The sequence below is a fragment of the Pristis pectinata genome, chromosome 1, assembly GCF_009764475.1.
Source record: "Pristis pectinata isolate sPriPec2 chromosome 1, sPriPec2.1.pri, whole genome shotgun sequence".
Classification (NCBI taxonomy): Eukaryota; Metazoa; Chordata; class Chondrichthyes; order Rhinopristiformes; family Pristidae; genus Pristis; species Pristis pectinata.
Genome location: NC_067405.1, coordinates 17,632,908 through 17,657,329, shown reverse-complemented (window position 1 = coordinate 17,657,329; position 24,422 = coordinate 17,632,908). Strand labels below are relative to the sequence as shown.

General features: G+C 41.3%; 1 protein-coding gene across 1 annotated transcript; it reads left to right on the top strand.

Moving 5' to 3' along the window:
- Positions 1–1,583: 1,583 nt before the first annotated feature.
- Positions 1,584–17,605, top strand: nifk (nucleolar protein interacting with the FHA domain of MKI67). The gene is made up of 6 exons (XM_052021633.1): positions 1,584–1,909; positions 7,490–7,618; positions 11,341–11,449; positions 13,084–13,295; positions 13,884–13,949; positions 17,128–17,605. The coding sequence occupies exons 1-6, from the start codon at positions 1,781–1,783 to the stop codon at positions 17,332–17,334; spliced, it is 852 nt and encodes a 283-aa protein (XP_051877593.1). The 5' UTR covers positions 1,584–1,780; the 3' UTR covers positions 17,335–17,605.
- The last annotated feature ends 6,817 nt before the right edge of the window (positions 17,606–24,422 follow it).

The window sequence follows — 24,422 nt, the reverse complement described above, 5'->3', positions numbered from 1 at the left end:
TTGTGCGTGAGAAGTCACGTCTCACAAGTCTGAGTTTTTTGAAGAAGTGACCAAGAGGATCGATGAGGGCAAGGCAGTAGATGTTGTCCACATGGACTTTAACAAGGCCTTTGACGAGCTCCTGCATGGTAGGCTGGTCCAGAAGGTTGGATCATAAGGGATCCAGAGTGAAGAAACCAATCGAATACAAAATTGGTTTGGTGGTTGGAGTCAGAGGGAGGTAATGAAGAGTTGTTCTTCAAATTCGACAGCTGTGATGTGCCACTCGGATTTGTGCTGGTCCCCTGTTTTTTGTCATCTATATTAATGATTTGGATAAAAATGTAGTTGGCATGGTTAGTAAATTTGTGGATGACACCAAAACTGGTAGTATAGTGGACAGTGAAGAAAGTTATCTAAGATTACCAAAGAAATCAGATCAACTGGAAAAGTGGACCAAGGAAAGGCAGCTGGAATTGAACTTTTGCACTGTGGGAAGTTAAACCAGGGCAGAAGTTATACAGTGAATGGCAGGGCCCTAAAGAGTGTTGTAGAGCAGAGAGACCTAGGGGTAAAAAACATAGTTCCCTGAAAGTGACAACAGTTAATTGGTAATTGTTTTATTATTGTCACAGTACCGAGATACAGTGAAAAGCTTTGCTTTGCATGTCATCCATACAGAGTGGTGGTGAAGACATTTGGCATGCTTGCCTTCATCAGTCAGGGTACTGAGTACAAGGGTTGGGACACCATGTTACAACTAGACAAGCCACTGGTGAGACCACATTTGGGAGTATTGTGTGCAGTTCTGGGAAAGATATCATTAAGCTGAAAAGGATGTAGAAAGAGTTCACAAGGATGTCACCATCATTGGACGGCTTGAGCTATAAGGAGAAAATGGGCAGGGTGGGACTGTTTTCCCTGGACCAAAGAAGTATGAAGTGTGCCCTCATAGAGGTATATAAAATCATGATGAAAATGAATGATCACAGTCTTTTTCCCAGTGAACTTAAAACTAAAGGGCATAGACTTGGGAGGAGAAAGACTTAAAGGGGTAAGATTTTCACACTGAGGGTGATGGGTATGTGCAACAAGCTGCCAGAGGAAGTGATAGAGGCAGGTACAATTGTAACATTTAAAAGACATTTAGACAGGTACATAGATATGAAAGGCTTAAAAAGATATGGGCCAAACGCAGGCAAATGGGACTAGCTCTGTTAAGCACCTTGGTTGGCATGGATGTATTGGGCTGAAGGGCCTGTTTCTGTACTGCAACTATTAACAGCCAGTTTTGAGTGTCTGGATGAAAAACAAGATGATACTGGAGGAACTCAGCAGGCTAGGCAGCATCCAAGGAGAAAATCAGGCAGTCAACATTTCAGGTCAAGGACCCTTCTTCAGGACTGAAGACAGGAAAAGGGGAAGCCCAATATATAGGAGGGAAAAGCAGAGCAGTGATAGGCGGACAGAAGAGGGGAGGCGGGGTGGGCACAGGGTGGTGATAGGTGGATGCAGATAAGAGATAGTGATAAGCCGGTGCGGGGGAGGTGGGGAAAGCAGATCCCCCAGGGGATGGGTCCTAGTTAAGGTGAGAAAAGGGTAGGAGTCCTTTGTTTCTCTGGAGTCTGCGGCTTGGAGTTTGCGGTGACGCGAGTTCCTCCACTCCGGCAGGGGGCGCGGTCACGGTGCTGCGAACAGGTTGCGTGTGGGGAGCTCTTGTTCCGCCTTGTCAGCCTGCCGCCTCCCTCCGCGTGGGTTGGCGGGAGCAGCTGCAGTTCGGCCGCCCAGGACCTGCCGGCCGATGGGGACCATGGCTGAGGCGAAGAGCGAGGCCGCCGGCCGAGGGCGCGCCCAGCAATCGCTGTCGCTGGAGCCCAGGCTGCAGAAGGAATTTCAGCGGAAGCTCCACGGGATGAAGAAGCAGCCGAAGGTGAGGGAGCTCGGGGCTCAGGGAGGGACGCCGACGCCGCCACTTGGGTCCCCAGTCCCCCGCCTGGCGTGTTCCTTTGCCGGACCTGCGAGCGTCCGGCCGAGGTGGCAGTGAACCGGCGGCAACGTCGCTGCCGGTCGGACCCACGCCGGGCCCGGGGAGCGAGCGCGGTGATGTCACCGCCGACGCCGGTCGGGCCCGGGGAGCGAGCGCGGTGACGTCACCGCCGACGCCGGTCGGGCCCGGGGAGCGAGCGCGGTGACGTCACCGCCGACGCCGGTCGGGCCCGGGGAGCGAGCGCGGTGACGTCACCGCCGACGCCGGTCGGGCCCGGGGAGCGAGCGCGGTGACGTCACGCGGCCGCGGGCACGAGCTCCCGGGAACGCCGGCCGCCGCCGCGTGAGCTGCAGATGCCGGAAACCTGAAGCACAAACCCCGAGCCTGCTGGAGGAGCCCAGCTGTGGAGAGAATCACAGTCCCTTCCACCCGCTGAGTTCCTCCGGCAGATTATGTGTTGCTCCAAACTGCAGCGTCTGCCGTCTCTCTCTGTCCAACGTCTCACGTGTTGAAATGGACTAGAAACGTTACCTGATGCAGGGTCTCCACCCCAAATGTCGACCATTCCCCGATCTCCCTCTTTCCCCCCTCCCCCGATCTCCCTCGGATGCTGCCTGATCTGCTGAGTTCCTCCACCAGTTTGGTTTTGTTTTCGCTCCACATTCCAGTCTCTCTTGTGACTCCAGTACCAGATCTGAAATGTTAACACTTCCTTGATCCACCAATGCTGCCTAACCTGAGGTTTTCCAGTATTTTCTGCTTTTATTTCCTCATCACATCATTCATTGAACTTGGATTAGTACAGCACAGGAACAGGCCCTTTGGCCCACAATGTCTCAAAGTCCCCAGCATGCAGAGACCTTTTCTCTTTCCACAGATGCTGCCTGTCCTGAGTTTTGAAGCATTTTCTGTTTTTATTGTGCAATATGATCGTGCCTGATTATCCAAATTCAGTATTTTTTTTCTGCATTTTCCCTTATCTCTTTAATATTTAGAACTATATCCAACTCTCTAATTACAGTAAAACTCTTAATCTGTAACACTAGGGACTTTTAGGTACCAGACCAGTGGATTTTCTGAAGTATCTCTGTAACACTAGGGACTTTTAGGTACCAGACCAGTGGATTTTCTGAAGTATCATGTTATTTTATTAATACTGCAGTACACTTCTAGTTTACTTTTTTAAAAAATGCTACACAGTAAAGTTTCAGTGAACCTGGTAAGTTCCACGGGAGGGTGGCCAACATATCCAGGTGTGTTTAAAGCATAGGAAACCAGGGCCCTAGCTGGTGGTCAGAGAGCATGAGAACCAACGCTCCAGCAGGTGGAAGGGAGCGTGGAAATCAGGGACCTGGGGGGCGGAAGAGAGCACGGGAACTGGGGCCCCATGAGTGGAAAATGCAAATGTCACCTGGTGAGCCAGGTGCCAAACCACTGGGATTTCCAATTGGTTCACAGATTAGTCGAGTTTTACTGTATATTTTATGATTTGGTATGAGCTGCCTTCTGTGGTAGAGAATTCCACAGGTTGACCACTGCATTAGCAAATGTTTCATTGTCTGACCTAAAAGGCAAACCTCACATCCTTAAGCTGCAACCCCTCATTCTGGACTCCACTATAGGGAGTATCCTTGCATCCAGACTGTCCAGTTCCATCAGGATTTCAATGAAGTCTCCTCATTCTTATAAACTCTTAAAAAGTATAAGCCCAATTGTCCCAAAATTTCTTCTTATGTCAGTCCTGCCATTCTAGCAATCATTCTGGTGAACCTTTGCTGCACTCCCTCAATAGCAAGAGCATCCTTCCTTGGATAAGGTGTCCAAAGCTGTACAATGCAGTAAGATATCCCGGCCCCTGTGCTCAATTCTTCTTGCTATGAAGGCCAACATACTGTTTGCCGCCTTAACCACACTCTGCACCTCCATACTTATTTTCAACGACCGACATACAAGGACATCTCATTACATCCTGCCCTTTTTTCTAATCTATCACCCTTTAGTTTGCAGAAACTTCATATTTATTCACATTATCTTTCATCTGCCTGTGCGTCTGGCCACCTAATCAACCTCTCTACATCCTTCTCATAGATCTCACCATTCACCCCATCCCCCTGGCTTTATGTCATTCTCCAAAATTGGATTTATTACATATAATTCCCTCATCTAAGTCATTCATATCTGTTTGACTGGCACTGAATCCTGTGATACCCCACTCGGCCCTGCCTGCTACTTGGAATAGGACCTGTTTATCCTATTCTGTTTCCTGTCTGCCATCCGGTTTTCTATTTTATTTCTACATTATTCTTTTAATTTTGCACATCAATTTCTTGTGTGGGACCTTGTTGAAATCCTTCTGAAAGTCCAAATATATCACATATACTGGTTATCACCCATCCACACTAGGTACATCAAAAAAGTTCCTGTAAATTCATGAATCATAATTTCCTTTTCATAAATCCATGCTGACATTAGAATTGAGTTTATTATCACTGACATATGACGGGAAATTAGTTGTTTTGCAGCAGCAGTACAGTGCAAGACATAAAATTACCATAAATTACAAAAATAAATAAATAGTGCAAAACAAAAGGAATAACAAGGTAGTGTTCATGGACCATTCAGAAATCTGATGGCGGTGGGGAAGAAACTGTTCCAAGTCATTGAGTTTGTTTCTTCAGGCTCCTGTACCTCCTCCCTGATAGTAGTAACAAGAAGCAGGCATGTCCCAGATGGTGAGGGTCCTTTGTGATGGATGCCTCTGCCTTCTTGAGGCACCACCTCTTGAAGATTCCTCTATGGTGGGGAGGGTTGTGCCTGTGATAGAGCTGGCAGAGTCTACCACCCTCTGCAGCCTCTTGCGATCCTGTGCATTAGAGCCTCCAATACCAGGCTGTGATGCAACCAGTCAGAATGCTCTCCACTGCACATCTATAGAAATTTGTAAGTGTTTGGTGACATACCAAATCTCCTCAAACTCCTAACGAAGTAGAGCCGCTGGCATGCCTTCTTCGGGATTGCATCAATGGGATTATATTAGTTGCCTCCCAATCCATAGGAACTAGCCCAGAGCATAATCATCAAGAGAGGAGACAAGTACGATTATGGTAACTACTGAGGGGTCTCCCTGGCGTCTTCTATGTGGAAAGTCATCACCAGAGTCCTCCTTAACTGCCTCCTCCCAATGACTGAAGAGCTAATCCCCCAAATCACAGTGTGCATTCTGTCCATCGAGAGGCACAGTGCACAGAATCTTCTTTGAATAACATCTATATAAATGCAGAGAGGAACATGAGCCACTACAGATGGCTGCCTTCAACCTCACTAAAGCTGTTGATTCCATTAATAGGATGGGACTATGGGCCCATTCCAAATTTGGCTGCACTCAGAAATTATTCTCTGTCTTATGCTACCTCCATGTGGAGATACAAGTCATGATACCAGTAAAATGGTCTACAACTGAACCAGTCTCATTGAAGGCCAATCAAACAAAGTTGCGTCATTGGCCCAACATGCTTCTCAAACTTTCTTGCCCTATTGTGCACCTCGCAGCTCACCTCCAGCAAACCTCCCATGGGAGTGGGGTAACTTTCAGAATAAATGGAAAAACTGTTCAATTTGTGGTGACTACACTCCAGGACCAAGGTCAACCAAACCTCAGTAGTCAATGCAGCATTGTCCTTGGGTAAATCATTAACAGCTATTGTTTATTCGTAGTTTCCATTTTCTGTTTCCAGGGTTGGTGGAAACAGAATCTGCCAGTGCCTTTGAAAGAAAATGAGATAGGCACTTGAACAAAGGCTAATTTGCAGTATTGTGGAGGAAGAGTGGAGAATGAGACTGATGGGATTATTCTGCCAATAGGCAACATAGAGTTGACAGGCTGAATGGTTGTAGAGGTGGGAGGTTCTTTTATTTTTAGGGCAGGCTCGGTAGTGTAGCGGTTAGCATAACGCTTTACAGTGCCAGCAACCCAGCTTCAAATCCGGCCACTGTCTGTAAGGAGTTTGTACATTCTCCCCATGTCTGTGTGGGTTTCCTCCAGGTGCTCCGGTTTCCTCCCACATTCCAAAAGACGTACAGGTTAGGAAGTTGTGAGCATGCTATGTTGGTACCGGAAGCGTGGAGACACTTGCAGGCTGCCCCCAGAACACTACGCAGAAAAATGTATTTAACTGTGTGTTTCGCTGTACATGTGACTAATAAAGATATCTATCTATCTTATCTTTCTATCTTATTTTGCTGTTCACTATGGTCAGTAACAAGGTGAGGACTACAAAATAACAACCTCCAGTGAAGGTAGTCAACACTCAATGAATAGCTGGAGTTGATACAACAAGGCGTCAAAAGCCACACCACGTCACATGATGCACACAATTCTTAAAAGTGCATTTACATTTGTGCATAATGCATATAATAAAATTATTTTTAGTTCTGATGGAACTCATCTATTCGAAACATTGTCTTCTCTCACTGCAAATTCAGCCTAACCTATAGAATATTTCCCTTCTTATTTTAGATTTCCAGCATCCCAATTCTGCTATTATGTTGTCCAATTTGATTCCAGTTGACTATTAAAGTGTTTTCTTATTTTGTAGTCTGCTTGATTGCACAAAAAGCAATGAAATAAATTCCCAGTTGTCCTGTTCCTCATTAGCCAAGATGTTTTGAAATCTCTTTGCACTTTAATGTGGAATCTTTAATGATCACCAGAATATTGGGAGAATTATACTATCAGCAACTCGGCATGTCCTCTGTATAACACTGGATTGTCAAAGTAGGTCATGAGTTTAAGCGCACAATCATCAAATTCAAAGCTGAGAATGCTGCTTTGTATCAGACTAGTAATCTTATCTGGTTTCTCCTTTTCATCAAAGTAATCAACTTACTGAAGTGTCATGGCACTTTAGGCACAGCTAGAGTACAGTAACTATGGTAACAAAGTGTCAGGTAACCAAGTTTAATGAAGGGAAAGAACTGATCGTGATTGTCAGATCTGAAAGAAGTGTTTTTGAAACCTGATTTTCATTTAGATTTCCCTAGGCATTTGCAATCACTGGTGACTGGGATTAATTAAATATTAACTGCTTCTGTAATACTTGCTTACAAATGGATGGAAGGTACAAGGTGAAATTTTCTATTCCCTTTAATGGCAGAAAGTAAGTTTATGTTAAGTTTATTTGACAGTTCCAAAGGTTTGCATTTCCTGCTGGCAAGCAAATGTTGAAGCTGGAATGGAATTAAAATCAACTGTACTTTCATCATTTTGAGTGTGCAATGTCTGGTGAATTATTAGTGCATCAGACTGAAATGTTCCCACTCCCCAGTGGTTGTCTACTGCACGTTTTCACCTGGGATTTCAGCCATTTGTTCAGGTGTTCTTGAAAAAGAATTTAATAAGAAATTATTTTGCTGCATCTTAATATTGTGCCATGCATGATTTGTTCATTCTATGTTCTAAAATGTGATTTGAAAATAAATGTGAACTTTGCATGGATCTAATGTATATTTTTTCTTCTCTTTCAGTTTGCAAAGCTGACATCCGGTGTAATTTACTTGGGCCACGTGCCCAATGGATTCTTTGAACCACAAATCAGGAAATACTTCTCTCAATTTGGAACAGTTCTAAGGCTTCGTCTTTCACGTAGCAAAAAGGTAATGAGAAGATACAGCAGAAAGTATCCCAAACCTTAAATTTCTTTATTTCAATTTTGTTTGTGCAAAATCCAGATGAAGCATAAAATATCCCTAAGCTAATGACTATTGAACATCCACTGGTAAGTATACCAACAAGAGACATTGTTCATTTTTTTCTACTTTTGTTCACATTGTTGTGAAGTTATTTTTAAAGGTGTAATGGTACAAATGGTATTACTTGAAATACCTAGAGCAAGGATATCCAAAGCAAACCATAGAAAATTAGATTTTCACTTAGCACAATTAATATCTTTGAAATACATTCAAATTCATATTTTTGAAATATATTTAGATTCAAACATTTTTGGATTTTTGATTCATTGTCATTATTTTCTTGTGAAACCGCACGTTATTTCTAAGTTTTTAGTTTTCCAATTTTAACACCATCTCTAAAGTTTGAAATTTGATGAGGGATTCCTATTTTGATTACTTAATCATGTTTCAAGTTAGTTTTTGACATCACAATTAGAAAAGAGGGATCACTTTTCTGACCTTCAGTGTTTTATCTTGATTTGGCCTAGCAGTAACTTGTAATTATCTTGCATCTTTTAACCTAGCAAAACGTCAAACTAACTTCAAAGGTCTATTACCAAGTGAACGAGATAGGTGCCAAACCATAGAGCAGTAACAGGCAGGTGACCAAGAGCTTGATCGAGGAAACAGAATTTGAGAGCCAAAAGAGGCACAGACTTTTGGGGAAGGAACAAGGGCGAGAACTTTAAAATTGAAGTTTGCTTCATTTAATATCCATTGTAGGTTAGATTTTGTGTGATTTGGGAAGAGCAGCAGAGCTTTGGATGGCTTCAAACTTATTCTGGTAGAATGCAAATGAGGCCAGCATTAGAAATACACTCCACTTTCTCTACACGTGTGCTATTACAAAAATACATAATCTGGTAAAACACTGATCCATATTGTAGGGCATCTTAATTATGATTTAGCTAATCTCTGTTGAGATAGCTTTAGAGGATGATCATATTAAGCTGTGTGTTTGGGTTAGCCAGTGAAAAATCTTTGTGTTCCTGCTTCTTTAAAAAAAACAGAGAATATACAGGAAATTACATTAATGATGAGCAAATAGTGCAGGTTTGACTTTTGTAGTATCTCCACAGATTATTGGCACTCATTGAGAAGGAGCAACCACTGGGCAAATCTCCAAAGTAATACTGTCGTCCATTGGATTGGATCTTGGGACAGGCAGACTGTACATTCAGAATTTATTATTTTAAAATAACTAATTTGTATGGAATGAAGTTTGCACTGTCCAAATGTTATAGCTAGATATTTCATAACACGATTAATTTAGGTGCCAATGGTTGAATATTATGAGCTGTATTTAAATTTAATTTTAAAAATTACATCTACTGTTTTGTAATGTTTAAACATTGGTCTTTATTACAGGAGGATTTGAATACAGAAGTAAGGAAGTCTTATTATAATTGCATACGGTCTTGCTTAGGCTGTACATGGAATATTGTGTCTAGTTTGATCTCCTAACCTAAGAAAGGATGTACTTGCCATAGAGGGAGTGCAGCAAAGATTTACCAGACTGGTTCCAGGGAAGGGAGGGGATATGGGTGTGGTCTAGTCTAGCATTATGACATGAGATTTAGTAGGCTAGGACTAGAGGATTTGGAACAGATTGCATTGAAACTTATAAAATTCTTGAAGAGCTTGACAGGCTAGATGCAAAGAAGATGTTTCCCATGGCCGAAGTGTCTAGGCTGAGGGGGATCTGTTTCAGAATAAGGGATTTACAAGTGAGGTAAGAAGGGATTTCTTCACTCAAAGTATGGTGGACCTTTGGAATTCTCTTTCCCAGAAGGTTGTGGACTCGATCATTACTTTCATTCAAAACACAGGCCGATGGATTTCCGCACATTCAGAGAACTGGGGAATATGGGTATGTGTAGAAAAATGGCATTGAGGTAGATCAGTCATGATTTAGTGAATGGTATAGCAGCCTCGAAGGGCCAAAGGGTTTATTCCTTCTCCTATTTCATATGTTAGCTGCTTCTTCATAACCTTTTTTAGATCATAAGGTCAGAAGTGAGGATATTTGCTGATGATTGTCCAGTTTTAGTTTGACTTGCAACTTCTCCGATAATGCAGCAAAATAAACAGGTCTGATTGGAAAGTTGGGTTGTGTTTTATGATGGTTAGGTAGTGGCATATTTTGTACAAAATGCAGAAGCTTGATTAAAGCAGCAGGTGGCAGCATTATTTATTAATATTCCTTAACATTCTTTCTACTGAGATTCAAACTTCTTGATGTCTGTGAAACTAGTATATACAAACATAGGGGCAGGAGTAGGTCATTCAATCCTTCAAGTCTGTCATTTTATGAAGTCATGGTTGATCTGATTGTAACCTCAACTCTGCATTCTCATTTATGCAAGACAAGTTTTTCACTGTACCTCGGTACAAGTGACAATAATAAACCAATACCAGTGCACAGTACCCTTTTGTGCCTTTGCTTATCAAGAATCTGTATACCACTTTGAAAGTATTCAAAGACTCTTCTTCCACTGCTCTCTGATGAAGATTTCCAAAGACTCATGATCCTCTGAAAGAAAAAAAATTGCCTAATCTCTGTCTTAGTGGGGCAACCCTTTATTTTTAAGCTGTGACCTCTATTTCTAGATTTACCTCTTCACGTCCATCCTATCGACGACCTTCAGAATCTTATGTTACCATTGTGTCACCTCTCAGTCTACTAAACTCCAGTGGATCCAAGGCTAGCCTGTCCAACCTTTCCTTACAAGACAGCCTATCCATTTCGGGTATTAATCAAGTAAACTTACTCTGTTGCTTCCCTCACATTTGCATTTTTTTTTAATAAGGAGACCAATACTGTACAGAGTACTTCTGATGTGGTCTTGCCAATGCCCTGTATCACTGAAACACAAACTCCTTATGTTATTATTCAATTCCCCTAGAAATAAAATTCCATCAACTTTCTTAATTACTTGCTGTACTCGCATACGAGTCTTTCATAAGTCATGCAGGGGGACACCTGAATCCTCTGCATCTCAAAGCTCTGCAATCTCTCATTGTTTGGATAAAAGGTGTTTTGTTTTTCCTGCCAAAAGGTACCACTTCATTTTCCCATATAATACACTATTTGTTAGATATTTAACCACTCATTTAACTTACCTACATCCCTTCATGTCATCTGCAAATTTAGCAAATATATCTTTGGTGCCTTCATCCAAGTTACTTATACAATTTGTATATTAGTTGTTTATCCAAAAGCAAAATATTGCAGATGCTTGAAATCTGAAATAATAACAGAAAATACTCTGCATGTCAGGCAGCATCTGTGAAGACAGAAACAGTTAATGTTTCAGGTTGATAACCTTTCATCAGAACTGGGAAAAGTTAGGAATGAAGCAAGTTTTAAGTTGAAGAAAAAGACTGAATGACGTGCTGATAGTACTGAATGAAATAATTTTGTTTTTAATTTCCTTATGTTGGGGCTTTTCTCAACATACAAATGATTGAAATTATTTTTGAAATAAACTGATAATTTATAACCTTGCTGGCAATATGCAATTAAATAATTTTATGATAACTGAGCAATAAACATTTGATACAGCCTCTAATTATTACCATGGATATTTTTGTATAAAAGCTGTGGAAATACTATCTTTTCATTTGCCCTTTTTTTAAAAATCTAGAGTGGAAACAGCAAAGGATATGCTTTTGTGGAGTTTGAGTGTGATGAAGTTGCCAAAATTGTTGCAGAAACCATGAACAACTACTTATTTGGTGAGAGGCTCTTGAAATGTGAGTATTTTCCACTAAAGAATTCAAAATGAGGATTATTGTGCATCTCCTACAAACTGAACCCCTGCCAGTTGCTTGCTGATAAGTTAATTTTGTGTTGAACTAGAATTAAATTTTCTGTTCTTCTGCATCCTTCTTGGCACTGATTCATGCTTGGGTACAATCCTAGAGGCATAACATCATCTCCAGAAGGTCATCGTCTGAAACCTGAACAATGCCTGCAGATGAATTGAGTTTTGGTGGTCGGGGTGGGACGGAGATGTAAGAATAGCTGAATTTATTCAATCTGTACTTCACGTAATTTGTCTGCTTTGCACTGCAGCAGTTAGATCAGGAGCTAAGTCTTTCACTTTGCAGATGTTTGCTTCCTTTCGGAAGTCTTTGAACATCTCTTTGCCTCCTAATTCTCTGTCTAGGATTACTGCAACTCCACATTTGAACCCTTCCAAGGAGGTTTCTGGCCAGTCTCAGCACTGAAATGGGCCATATCAGAGTCATTCACATGAGTTTTTTTTTCTCATTGTGGTAAACTGACATTTCTTACCTATTTTAATGTAGTTAACACATCATCCTTCTGCAACACCCTTTTCCTCCGATCTTGAACTGTGTAAAATTCTCCCAAACTGGTCCCATTCCTGTCCATAGAGTCAAAGGCTAGAGAATCATCTGCAATGGCCTTTACCCTCTTTCTACCCTGCCATACATGTTAAGTCTGGAACCAGGTAAGGATGTATCAAGGGACCATTCCTTTCTCTTGCAAGCTGCCTCTCAGCAGAATCATCTGGAAACGAGCAACACACACAGTGTGGAGGAACTCAACAGGTCAGGCAGTATCTATGGACGAAAATGGACAGTCGATGTTTCAGGTCAAGACCCTTCATCTGGTTGAGTCCAGATGAAGGGTCTTGACCTGAAACATCAACTATCCATTTCCATCTATAAATACGGCCTGATTTGCTGAGTTCCTCCTGCGCTTTGTGTGTGGCTCCAGATTCTAGCATCGGCAATCTTTCTTGTGTTTCCACCTGAAAACAAGATAAGCTTTCAATTTGATTGATTTGGAATGACCCCATCTCTATCTTCCTCATAAAGTTAATCTATTGTAGAGAGTGAGGTATTTACTATTTATTTATCATTGATATGATGTACTGTTCTTGAAAGGAACATTGCTGAATACATTCAATTGCACAGTACCAGCAGTTATCTCAAATCGCCCTGGTAGAGGTCCAGGAATCAATTTGCAATTTTTTTATTCATTCATTCATGAGGGTATGGGTATTGCTGCAAGGCCAATATTTACTGACCATTCCTTATTGACCTTGAAAAGGTAGTGGTGAATTATGTTGAACTATTGCATTCCATGATGCGGATAGCTCCACAATGCTATTACATGGGTAATTTCATTATTTTAACCCAGTAATGATGGATGATAAGCAATACGTTTCTGAGTCAGGATGGTGTGTGGCTTTGAAGATAACCTGTAGGTGATGGTGTTTCCATGTGTCTGCCGACCTTGTCAGAAACAGATCACACATCTTTATAATATTTTATCTTTATTAAAGTGCTATGTGAATGCTAGGTTCCCTTGCATCCAGAGATATAGTGAACACATTTACTAATGTTTTTCTGTTTAGGTCAAGTTCTTCCACCAGAAAAAGTACATCCACAACTTTTCAAAGGTTGCGACAGAATTTTTAAAAAGCCTACAAACCCAGCAGTTGCTCGCTACAACAAGAAGCGAAACCCAAAAGAACAGAAAATTATGTCACAGAGACTTCTTGAGAAAGAAGGGCGGTTACGGAGAAGGCTTGCTGAGAAAGGAATTGACTATGATTTTCCTGGTTTTGTAAGTTTACTCTGTGGTTCGTCACCCATATAATTGAATCTTATTGGAATAGTCAAATTGTTGGCTAACATTTTTGTCAGATCTGTTTTTAATTTCACTCAAATTCTTTGGTTGGGTGATCCCTCATTACAGAGTACTGTGTTTTGTGTGCTTTGATACTGAAATTTACATTAAATTTGGTTACTTGGGAATGGGCAGCTCCATAGACCAGTAAGTATCTCACAATGTTAACCTTAAACCCATTATAGACTGCAGCAAGTTTTCAGTGTTTCTTTTAATTTATTAGTATGGCTTCTGTGATGTGTTCTTGAATGGAATTGATTTTTTTTTTAAATTATTTTGTAACTTTAGACATGAGGGAAAGATTATAGTACAGATTTGAATATATCTGTACAGAATGGTTGCAGTTAAGGTCATCTGTCCTGATACTTAAATATATTAAGATTTCCATTTTCTGAGACCTTTGTCAATAGGAAATCATTTACATAAAAAAATCTGCAATATTCTTCAAGTTATGGTGCTTGTTGCTCTACTGAGCAATACTTAGCTGAATACTGAATGTGAATGACTTTATTTCTTATCCTTCAGGCTGCAGCCATGCGTCGAAAGAAAAAACAAGTTCCTAAAAAATTGAATGACACAGTAAACAGCCAGGTAAGCTGAAATGTTCAACCAAACACTGTAGATAGATAGTGAAATGTATTTGATTTCTATGTTATACCATGCATGCTGTTCCTTTACAATAGATTGTAGTAGTTGGATACATCATATTAAATCCTGTCATTGTCATAATTACATTTTCCATTAGAGATCGAAAAAAATCAGAGGAATCCCAGTGCTTGATGCCCATAAAATTGGCATGGGTCCTCGTTCTCCAGTTATCCTGCTAAACAAATACTGATATTTAATATTGAAGCTCAAGTGATCCCTCCCCCTCAACAAATTTGACAAATCCATTTGATCACTATCAATTCGAAATTCCAGCTGACAGTTTCAAACAGGGAATGCTCAGCTTTCAAAGATCATAGGGAATGTTCTGTTTGCCTAATACAAGGGAAAAGGTAGTTAACCATCATACTGCAGATGCTGAAAATCTGAAATAAAATGAACAGAAAACACTGGAAACATGCAGTGGGTCAGTCAGCATCTGTGGAAAGTGAAACAACAGAGTTAATATTTCAGTGAAAGACCCATATTGGGAGCAAGCAAAAATCAGTATCTGAATTAGGAATATAGCTTCTGATTTCCATCTCCTTTCTTTAAATCATGATTCAGCTGAAACACCATTAGAATTACTGGGATTGGTCTCCAGGTACATAGGTCTTTGATGCTTAAGATTTGCTTTAGAGTGCTGAACATTTTCCATCTAACTTATTTTTCATAGGACAAAAGCAAATGCTGGATTTTTTAAATGAAAACAGAAAATGCTGAAGATCCTCAGCAGGTCAGGCAGTATCCATGGAGACAAACAGATTTAACGTTTCAGGTTGATGAGTTTGCATCAGTTCTGATGACATAGCCCCAAAATACCCATTGTTATTTTCCTTTTCTCCACGTACTTTGCAGTCTGCTGCATATTCACCTAATTTTTCTGTTTTTATTTTGCTTCAACGTCATGCCCAGTGACCTATGCATCTCCACAAGACCCAGGGTTTCAGTTGTGGGGAGTCCAATCCTGACCTCCAATAAGCATGCCTGTCATTGAATTACCATTGAGAATTAGAAACGGTTGATTTTCTTATTAAAATTGGCCAAGGGGTTGACAGGTCAAACGGTCAAATTTGACAGGTCAAATTGAAATTCACCAAAGAGGCCATTCGATCCATTTGTGTTCAAATATGAATTATTGGGGTTAATTTCATTACCAGCCCGTGGTCAAAAGCCTTGTAAGTTTTGTTCATGGGTCATTTGGGTCCTTTAAGTGGGTGGTTTCTTCTTCCATTCCCCTTTCAGGTAGTGTTCCAGACCCCAACTACTCAGGAGGGAAAACATTTACTCAGCTTCCTTGTTTCCTCTACTAAATGAAATAGGTGCTTCCTGTTCACACTTGGTGTCTCATCATTTTATACAACTCATTTAAAGCTGCTCTCAGTCTCCTTCATTCCAAAGAAAGCAAATCCCAGCCTAACCATTACCTGATAACTATAGCTCCCCAGCCTCCTCTATCTCTGCTGCACTGTCTGTAGTGCTATGATGTCCTCCTTGCAGTTTAGTGATAAGAATTGTATTGCTGCGGCCTAATTACTCTCTCAGTTCCAGCATGACCTGCCTCTTCTTCAATTCTATGCTTCAATTGATACCTTATGCTTTTCCTCACACTTAGCCAGATTGAATTCCATTATCAAGTTCACTAATGAAGCAAGTTGTAGACTGCAGTAAGGTATCAATAGACTACTCAGGTGAGCAAAAGAAGTGGCAAATGGAATTTAGTCTGGAGAAGAATGAGGTAATGCATTTGGGAGGGTAGTCAAGGCAAGGGAAAACAACACATTTCAGGATATTAAGAAATACAGCAGAACAAAGGGACCTTAAGATACATATCCACAAATCCCAAAAGATAATGGGACAGGCAAACAAGTAAGTTGAGAAGGCATACAACACACTTACTTTTATTGACTGAGGCATAGAATATAAAACCAAAAAGTCATACTGTTATACTTAAAAGATTAGTCAAACCACACCTAGAATACTGTAGAGTTGGCCAGATTCTGCTCTAACTCCATCTACAAGTTTGCAGGTGATACTACCGTTGTAGGCTGTATCTCAAACAGTGATGAATCGGAGTGCAGGAAGGAGATAGAGAGCTTAGTGAAATGGTGTCATGACAACAACCTTTCCCTCAATGTCAACAAAACTAAAGAGCTGGTCATTGACTTCAGGAAAGGGGGCGGTGTACATACGCCTGTCTACATCAATGGTGCTGAGGTCAAGAGGGTTGACAGCTTCAAGTTCCTGGGAGTGAACATCACCAACAACCTGTCCTAGGCAAACCACGTGGATGCCATGGCCAAGAAAGCTCACCAGCGCCTCTACTTCCTCAGGAGGCTAAAGAAATTTGGTTTGTCCCCTTTGACTCTCACCAACTTTTACCGATGCACCATAGAAAGCATCCTATCTGGATGTATCACGGCTTGGTACGGCAACTGCTCTGCCCAAGACCGCAAGAAGCTGCAGAAAGTTGTGGACACAGCCCAGCGCATCACGGACACCAGTCTCCCCTCCTTGGACTCTGTCTTTACCTCTCATTGTCCTGGTGAAGCAGCTAGCATAATCAAAGACCCCACCCACCTGAGACATTCTCTCTTCTCTGCTCTTCCATCGGGTAGAAGATACAGGTGCCTGAGGGCACGTACCACCAGACTTAAGGACAGCTTCTACCCCACTGTGATAAGACTATTATACAATGAGATGGACTATGACCTATGACCTCCTTGCACCTTATTGCACTGCACTTTCTCTGTAGCTGTGACACTTTACTCTGTACTGTTATTTTTTTTTACCTGTACTACATCAATGCACTCTGTACTAACTCAATGTAACTGCACTGTGTAATGAATTGACCTGTAAGATTGGTTTGTAAGACAAGTTTTTCACTGTACCTCGGTACAAGTGACAATAATAAACCAATACCAATACATTACCAGAAGGAGAAGATACACTAGAAAGAATGCAAAGAGGATTTGTGGATCTTGCCAGGACTGATTAATGATGGGCATTCATAAGGCTGGAAATGTTTCCTTTGCAGTTACAGCACCTCAGTTTGACTTATTGGATGCATTTTATTTTAATCTGGTGCTAATTGCATATATTAATTTTCTAACTTTTTATTCAGGATGCTACTCCCGTTTGCACACCTGCTGTTCTAAAACGACGCCAGTCTTTAAAGGGTCTCAGTGATACAGATGATGAAATCACATTCAAAGTACCACCCTCTGAAAAGACTTATGAAAAGCAAACTGAATCAACTGTTTCTTTGGCTGAAAAAGTGAAAAAAGCAAAGAAAATGAAGAAGGTCAAAAGAAAAAATCCAGGCAAATGAAAAGAATTTGTGAACAAAGAACCCAGAGAGACCTAACAACAGTATATTGAGAACATTGATGCCTCATTTTGTGGAAAGTGCTATTGAAACTTTTGATGAATCATGAAGACAATTCCGTAAGGTGCCTTTGCTGTGTTGTTTCTTGTGCTCAGAAAGTTAAAAGTTGTACATTTTAAGTTTTTTAGTTTAATTTTGTACCTCATCCCCCAAAATTCAAGTGGCTTAAATATTTTGTACAGTGATCAATTCAAAATAAATGTTTTTTCACCCACTCAAAGTTATTGAATACAGATATGTCAACAAGTTTACAATAAAAAATCCTTACCTAAAGTGAGTGGAACTTCTAATAGTTTTAAATTTAGACAGGTCACAACTGCAAGCATAGTAAAATATTGGTATTTGGAGGAAGTAAAATGTGCAGTTCGACTAATCCTTTATGTATAGCTGTATGACCTTTTGCTTTTATATTCTCTGCCTCAGCAAATAAAGGCAAGCTTATTGTTTGCTGCCTTAACCGACTTGTCTTCCTGCCCCATTATCTTTAGGGGTTTGTGGAGGTAAAATGTTGGTAACTTGGCCGAGCTGAATTATGCCTTGTAGGTGGAATTTGCATTTCTCTGAATACTCTCTACTTGCCTGGACAAGTGCAGCCCAAAAAGAATCGAAGCTGAACACCTTTCAGGACTAAGCAGCCCACCTGACTGTGACCCCATCCACCATCCCAAACATTCATTCCCTCCACACCACTGTTTGCAATGCTTGTCATTTTCAAAATACAGAGCAATGATTTGTCAAGGCTATTCTGACAGCATCTCCCAAACTCTCGAATGCTACCAGCAGAAGGACAAAGGCAGGAGGTGCCTGAGAATACCATTACCTGCAGGTTGCCTTCCAAGTTCAATGAAGAGTACCAAAGAGAAATGAAAGTAAAAACAGAAAATGCAAGAAGTACTCAGCAGGTCAGGCTGCATTTGTAGGGAGAGAAACAGAGTTAACGTCAAAGAATTCCAAGATGAGATGCGAACCTGGTGAATCTGCAACACCGGACTATTTACCTGCTATGCGATAAGAACAATAGAAACACCTAAATGATCCTTCAACCAGTGGATTAAACTGAAGCTTTGCGGTCCTGGTCATGAATCAGTGTGGATAATTGAGCAGCAAACAGACTCTCTAGTAATGTCACCATCACCAAACAGTGGTGATGCCCAACATGTGCATGCTAAGGGCAAGATTGAAGCATTTGCCACCATGTTCAGCCAGAACGTAGTTGACCTAAAACATGCACAACCATTTTCCTTTGTATGAGGTATGACTCCAACCATTGGAGCATTTTCCCCTTTGAGGTCCATGGACCTTGGTGCCACATTTTGTTCCAAGACATTCCATAAGTATATCAGGAGCAAGAGGGTAGCCAGGGAAAGAATGGGTCCCATTATGGACCAAAGGGGTAATCTATATGTGGAGCCAGACGATGTGGGTAAGATCCGAAATACTTCTCATCTATATTCACCAAAGAGAAGGACATTAAGCAGAGTGAGTTCATGGAAGGGTACATGGATCAGCTGGAGCAGGTCAGTACTAAGGAGGAGGCGTCAGATGTATAAGGGTTGATAAGTTCTCAGGGCTGAAAGAGATCTATTCCAGGTTGCTATGGGAAACAGAAGAGGAGATGGCTAAATTGCTTTATTATTTTTACATGAAAAGCTTTGTTTAAATGCCATCCAAACAGATCATTCCATACATAAGTACATCGAGGTAGTACAAAAGGATAAACAACACAATGCAGAATATAGTGAACAGTTACAAAGAAAGTGAAGTGCAGGTAGACAGTTAAGGTGCAAAGCAATGAAGAGGTAGATTGAGAGATAAAGAGTTCATCTCTATCGTGTAAGAGGTCTGTTCAAGAGTCTTATAACAGTGGGATAGAAGCTGTTTCTTCCTTAGATGCGAGGTACCAGACAACTGGAGGATAGCCAATGGAAGGGCCTGTTACCACGCTGTAAATAAAATTTTTTAAAAATTTTTAAAAAATTTAAGATACAACTCCCGTCTGCACACCTGCTGTTCAAGAACGATGCCAGTCATTGAAGGGTCTCAATGATACAGATGATGAAATTACATTCAAAGTACCATCCTCCGAAAAGACTTCTAAAAAGAAAACTGAACCAATTGTTTCTTTAGCTGAAAAAGTGAAAAAAAACAAAGAAAATGAAGGTCAAAAGAAAAAATCCAGGCAAATGAAAACTTGTGTACAAAGAACAAAATTGGGACCTTACATTGCAACTTTACAAAACACAGGTTATACAGCACTTGAAGTATTACATGCAATGATAGAATGATTGTGCTGGAGGGAATGCAAAGGAGCTTCACCAGAATGTTGCATTGATTGCAGAAATTTAGTAATGGGGAGAGATTGGATAGGCTGGATTTGTTTTCTCCGGAGTGAAGGAGGCTGAGGGGTGATCTGATAGAGGTATATAAAATTATAAAAGGCACAGATAGGGTAGGCAGAAACTTTTTCCCATGGTAGTGGTATCAAAAACAAGAGGGCATAGGTTGAAGGTGAAAGCAAGGAGGTACAAAGGGGAATTGAGGGGAAAGTTTTTTTACGGAATGTGGTTGATATCTGGAACTCACTGCCGGAGGAAGTGGTGGAGTCAGATACCATCATTATTTTCAATAGATATTTGGACAGGCACTTAAAGTGGCAAGGCACAGAAGAATACAGACCTAGTGCAGGCAAATGGGAATAGTGTGGATGGGCAAATAGGTTAGATGGACATGGTGGGCAGAAGGGTCCATTTCTGTGTTGTACAACTCCATGACCTTATGGTCATGTGCTGCCTTCATGTCAAGGACATTTCACCTCTGGAATTTAGCATTTTGCTCAATATTTTGTTCAAGCTCTGGAGCAGAGTAATCTTGGGGAAACCCACAATGAGTATCAGTGAGCGGGTTATTGGTGAATGAGTGCTGATTGCTAGCACTGTTGATAACACTTTACATTGTTTTGCTAATAGTTGAGAGCAGAATAACTAGATGATAATTATCCAGATTGGTTTTGTCTTGCTATTTGTACACAGGTCGTACTTGGTTTATTTCCACATTGTTGGGTGGCACTTTAACTGCACTGGAACAGTTTGACTAGTGATGTGGCTTCCTCCTAATATCTCAGAAGCCAGTCTTTGGCCATTTCAATTCATCCCACATGACATCAAGAAATGCCTGAAAGCTCTGGATACAACAGCCATGGGGACCAGACAACATCCTGGCTGCAATACTGAGCACATGGAGTCCAGACCCAGCGACATCTCTCACCAAGATGTTCCAATACAGTTGCAATATTACTCAAAACAGCAGGACACATCAATCTGGCTAACTAGTGTCTAGTTGGTCTCATCAGTGTATAACAAAGTAAGACAGGCATACATTTTTTGCTATGGTCCTTTATCAGAATACGGGAAAATCAACATTAATGCTGTAGATAAAATAATCAGATTTGTAGAAAGTCAGAATGAAATGTTAGTGTTCTTTTCTTAAACATCTTGAATACCAGAGGCAACAGCTCTAATAGCTGTGCCACATTGTACCATCCTCACTCCATTTAGTTCCAGAGAGGCAGCACAGGGGCAAATTTGTAGAGCTGTTGCCTCACAGCGCCAATGAATCGTGTTTCATCCTGTACTCTTCTGCTGTGTGTGTGGAATTTACATGTTCTCCCTGTCACGGTGTGCGTTCCCTCCAGGTGAATCAGAATCAGTTTAATTATCACTGTTTTATATGACGTGAAATTTGTTGCTTTGCGACAGCAGTACAGTGCAAAGACTTAAAATTACTATAAATTACAAAGTAAATAAATAGTGCAAAACAAAAAGGAACAATGAGGTAGTGTTCCTGGGTTCATGGACTGTTCAGAAATCTGATGGCGGAGGGGAAGAAGCTGTTCCTGAATCATTGAGTGTGGGTCTTCAGGCTCCACCTCCTCCCCAATGGCAGTAACGTGAAGAGGGCATATCCCGGATGGTGAGGGTCCTTAATGATAGGCACCGCCTCTTGAAGAATGTCCTCGATGGTGGGGAGGGTTGTGCCATGATGGAGCTGCTTTGGTTTCTTCGTGCATCCCAAAGATACGTGGGTTGGTATGTTAATTGGCCACTGTAAATTGCCCGAAGTGTCTGGATGAGTGGTAGAATCTGGGGTGGATTGATGAGAATGTGGGGAGAGTAAATGGGATTAGTGTACATAGGTGCTTGATGGTTACTGCGGACTTGGTGGGCCAAACGGCCTGTTTCCATTCTTTATGACTTGAAGTCAATGAAGCCAAATGTGTGGAAGGGGGTTGATATTCATATTGGTTTTTCACTGATGATGAAAGATGAATTTTGCTGCACAATGTTTCCAAGGATAACATGAGGAGCTTAATTATGTGATGAAATGATAATAAGATACCAATATTTTTGAATGATCCAAAGGAAGTTGCTTTACCTGTATAACAAAAACAGTGTAATTTAAGATTCTCGTTATGTTCAAACACCTTTGTGAGCGTGCACCTCCTTTGGTCCTAGAACCCTCCAGTCTCAGCAATTCTCCAACTTCAGTCATTTTTGCTTTCCCAGTTTGCTTGGCCTGGCTATTGGGAACAGGGGCTCATTATCAGATAGCTTGGTTCTACTTGCTGCTAAGCTTGCACAGTAAGAACAGCATGTATGTAAGTTTGCATTTGTATTTACATACTATAACAGGAGGATATTCAGTCCCTCAAATCCATGCTGGCTCCCAACCGAGCAATCCTGTCAGTCCCATTCTCCTTATTTTCCTTTGGTTCTTTTGCCACTTACCTACAGCATGTGGGAAGCTAGAGAAGATATTGCAGGATACCTGGCTGACATATATGCAACATCGTTAGCGACGGGTGAAGTGTCGGAAGACTGGAGGCTGGCTGATGTTGTGCCTTTATTTAAGAAGGGCTGCAAACAAAAACCTAGGAACTATAGACCAGTAAGCCTAACATCTGTGGTAGGTAAGTTACTAGAGGAAAGACAGAGGTTGATAGTCAGCACGGCTTTGTGCGTGGGAGATCATGTCTCATGAATTTAACTGAGTTTTTTGAAGAAGTAACCAAGAAGGTCGATGAGGGCAGGGTGGTAGACATGGTCTATATGGACTTCAGTAAAGCCTTTGATAAGGTTCCACATGGTCAGCTGCTATGGAAAGTTAGATCGCATGGGATCCAGGGAGTGCTAGCTAATTGTATGCAGAATTGGTTTGATGGTAAGAAGCAGATGGTGACGGTGGAAGGTTGATTTTCGGACTGGAGGCCTGTGACTAGTGGTCAGTGCTGAGCCCATTGCTATTTGTCATCTCTCTCACTGATTTGGACGAGAATGTACAAGACATGGTTACTAAGTTTGCAGATGACACTAAAATAGGTGGTGTTGCAGACAGTGAAGATGGTTATCAGGATTTACAGGGGGATCTTGATCAGCTGGGTAAGTGGGCTGAGGAATGGCAAATGGAGTTTAATTCAGATAAGTGTGAGGTGTTGTATTTTGGGAGGACTTTCATAGTGAACAGTAGGGCCTTGGGAAGTGTTGTAGAACAGAAGGACCTAGGAGTACAAGCACATGGCTCCCTGAAAGTGGCATTGCAGGTAGGCAGGGTGGTGAAGAAGGCTTTTGACATGGTGGCCTTCATCAGTCAGGGTATTGAGCACAGAAGTTGGGACGTTATGTTGAAGTTATACAAGACATTGGTGAAGCCACGTTTGGAATATTGTGTTCAGTTTTGGTCACCCTGCTATACGAAAGATACCATTAAGCTAGAAAGAGTACAGAGGAGATTTATGAGGATGTTGCCAGGACTCAAGGGACTGAGTTATGCAGAGAGGTTGAGCAGGTTGGGACTTTTATCATTGGAGTGTAGGAGACTGAGAAGTGGTGTATATCATCATGAGGGGCATAGATAGGGTGAATGCACACAGTCTTTTTCCAAGGGTTGAGCAATCAAAAACTAGAGGGCATAGGTTTAAGGTGAGGGGAGAGAGATTTAAAAGGAACCTGCAGGGCAACTCTTTCTCCCAGAAAGTGGTCAGTACATGGAATGAGCTGCCAGAGGAAGTGGTTGAGGCAGGTGCATTAACAACATTTAAAAGGCACATGGATAGGAAAGGTTTAGAGGGATATGGGTCAAACGCAGGCAAATGAGACTAGCTTTAATGGGAGTCTTGATTGGCATGGAGCAGTTGGGGCAATGGGGCTGTGTCGCTATGATTAATTTATAGTAGCCAATTAACCTACCGGCATATCTTTGGGATGTGGGAGGAAACCAGAGCATCTGGCACACACAGACAGGGCCTGAGGCTAGGATTGAACCTGAGATTTGAGAGCTATGAGGCAACAGTGCTAAATGCTGCAGCACCATCCCCCCCAACAAATTAATGCCCTGCAATCTCCAGAAAAGTAATCTAATCTTTAACCAGCTGTAGGCTTCAAGAATATAATGCTAGAAGCAGAAGCAGATGTTAGCCATAAAAGCTTCATGAGCCTCTTCCACGATTCAGAAACATCAGGGCTGATCCAGAGCCACAATCAACTCCATCGACAGATCCTCTTCCCTACCACCCCCTCCTTTGGACTATAGGCAGTCTCCAATTGTTTGAAACATTTTGATGATACTTAGCCTTAGTGGAAATAGTAGTTACTGAGGGGAAAAAATAGCCAAATATCTTTTTCCAGAAACATTTCTGAGTGATTCCGTTGGTTCTTCATTTATAAATGGGTTCTTCTGAATTAAAAAACTGGCGTTTTTTGATGAAAACATTTTTAGCAGCTTCTTGTTTGTACTTTTGTTTCAGCCACTTTTGTTTGTTCTCTATCCCTCCACTCTTGATTTGCTGCTTTGAAACAATTAGTACTGTAACAGGAAGTGTGTCCTGAATGCAAAAGACTATGATGTCAACAGATATTATAAAGATATGTGAATGTGTTTTAATTGCATTTGTGTAAACCAGTTTCTTGTACTTTTGTGGATAAGGTGCATTGTCTGCTTGAGGAATGGGAATGATCAGGAGAGCTCCTAAAGCTCCA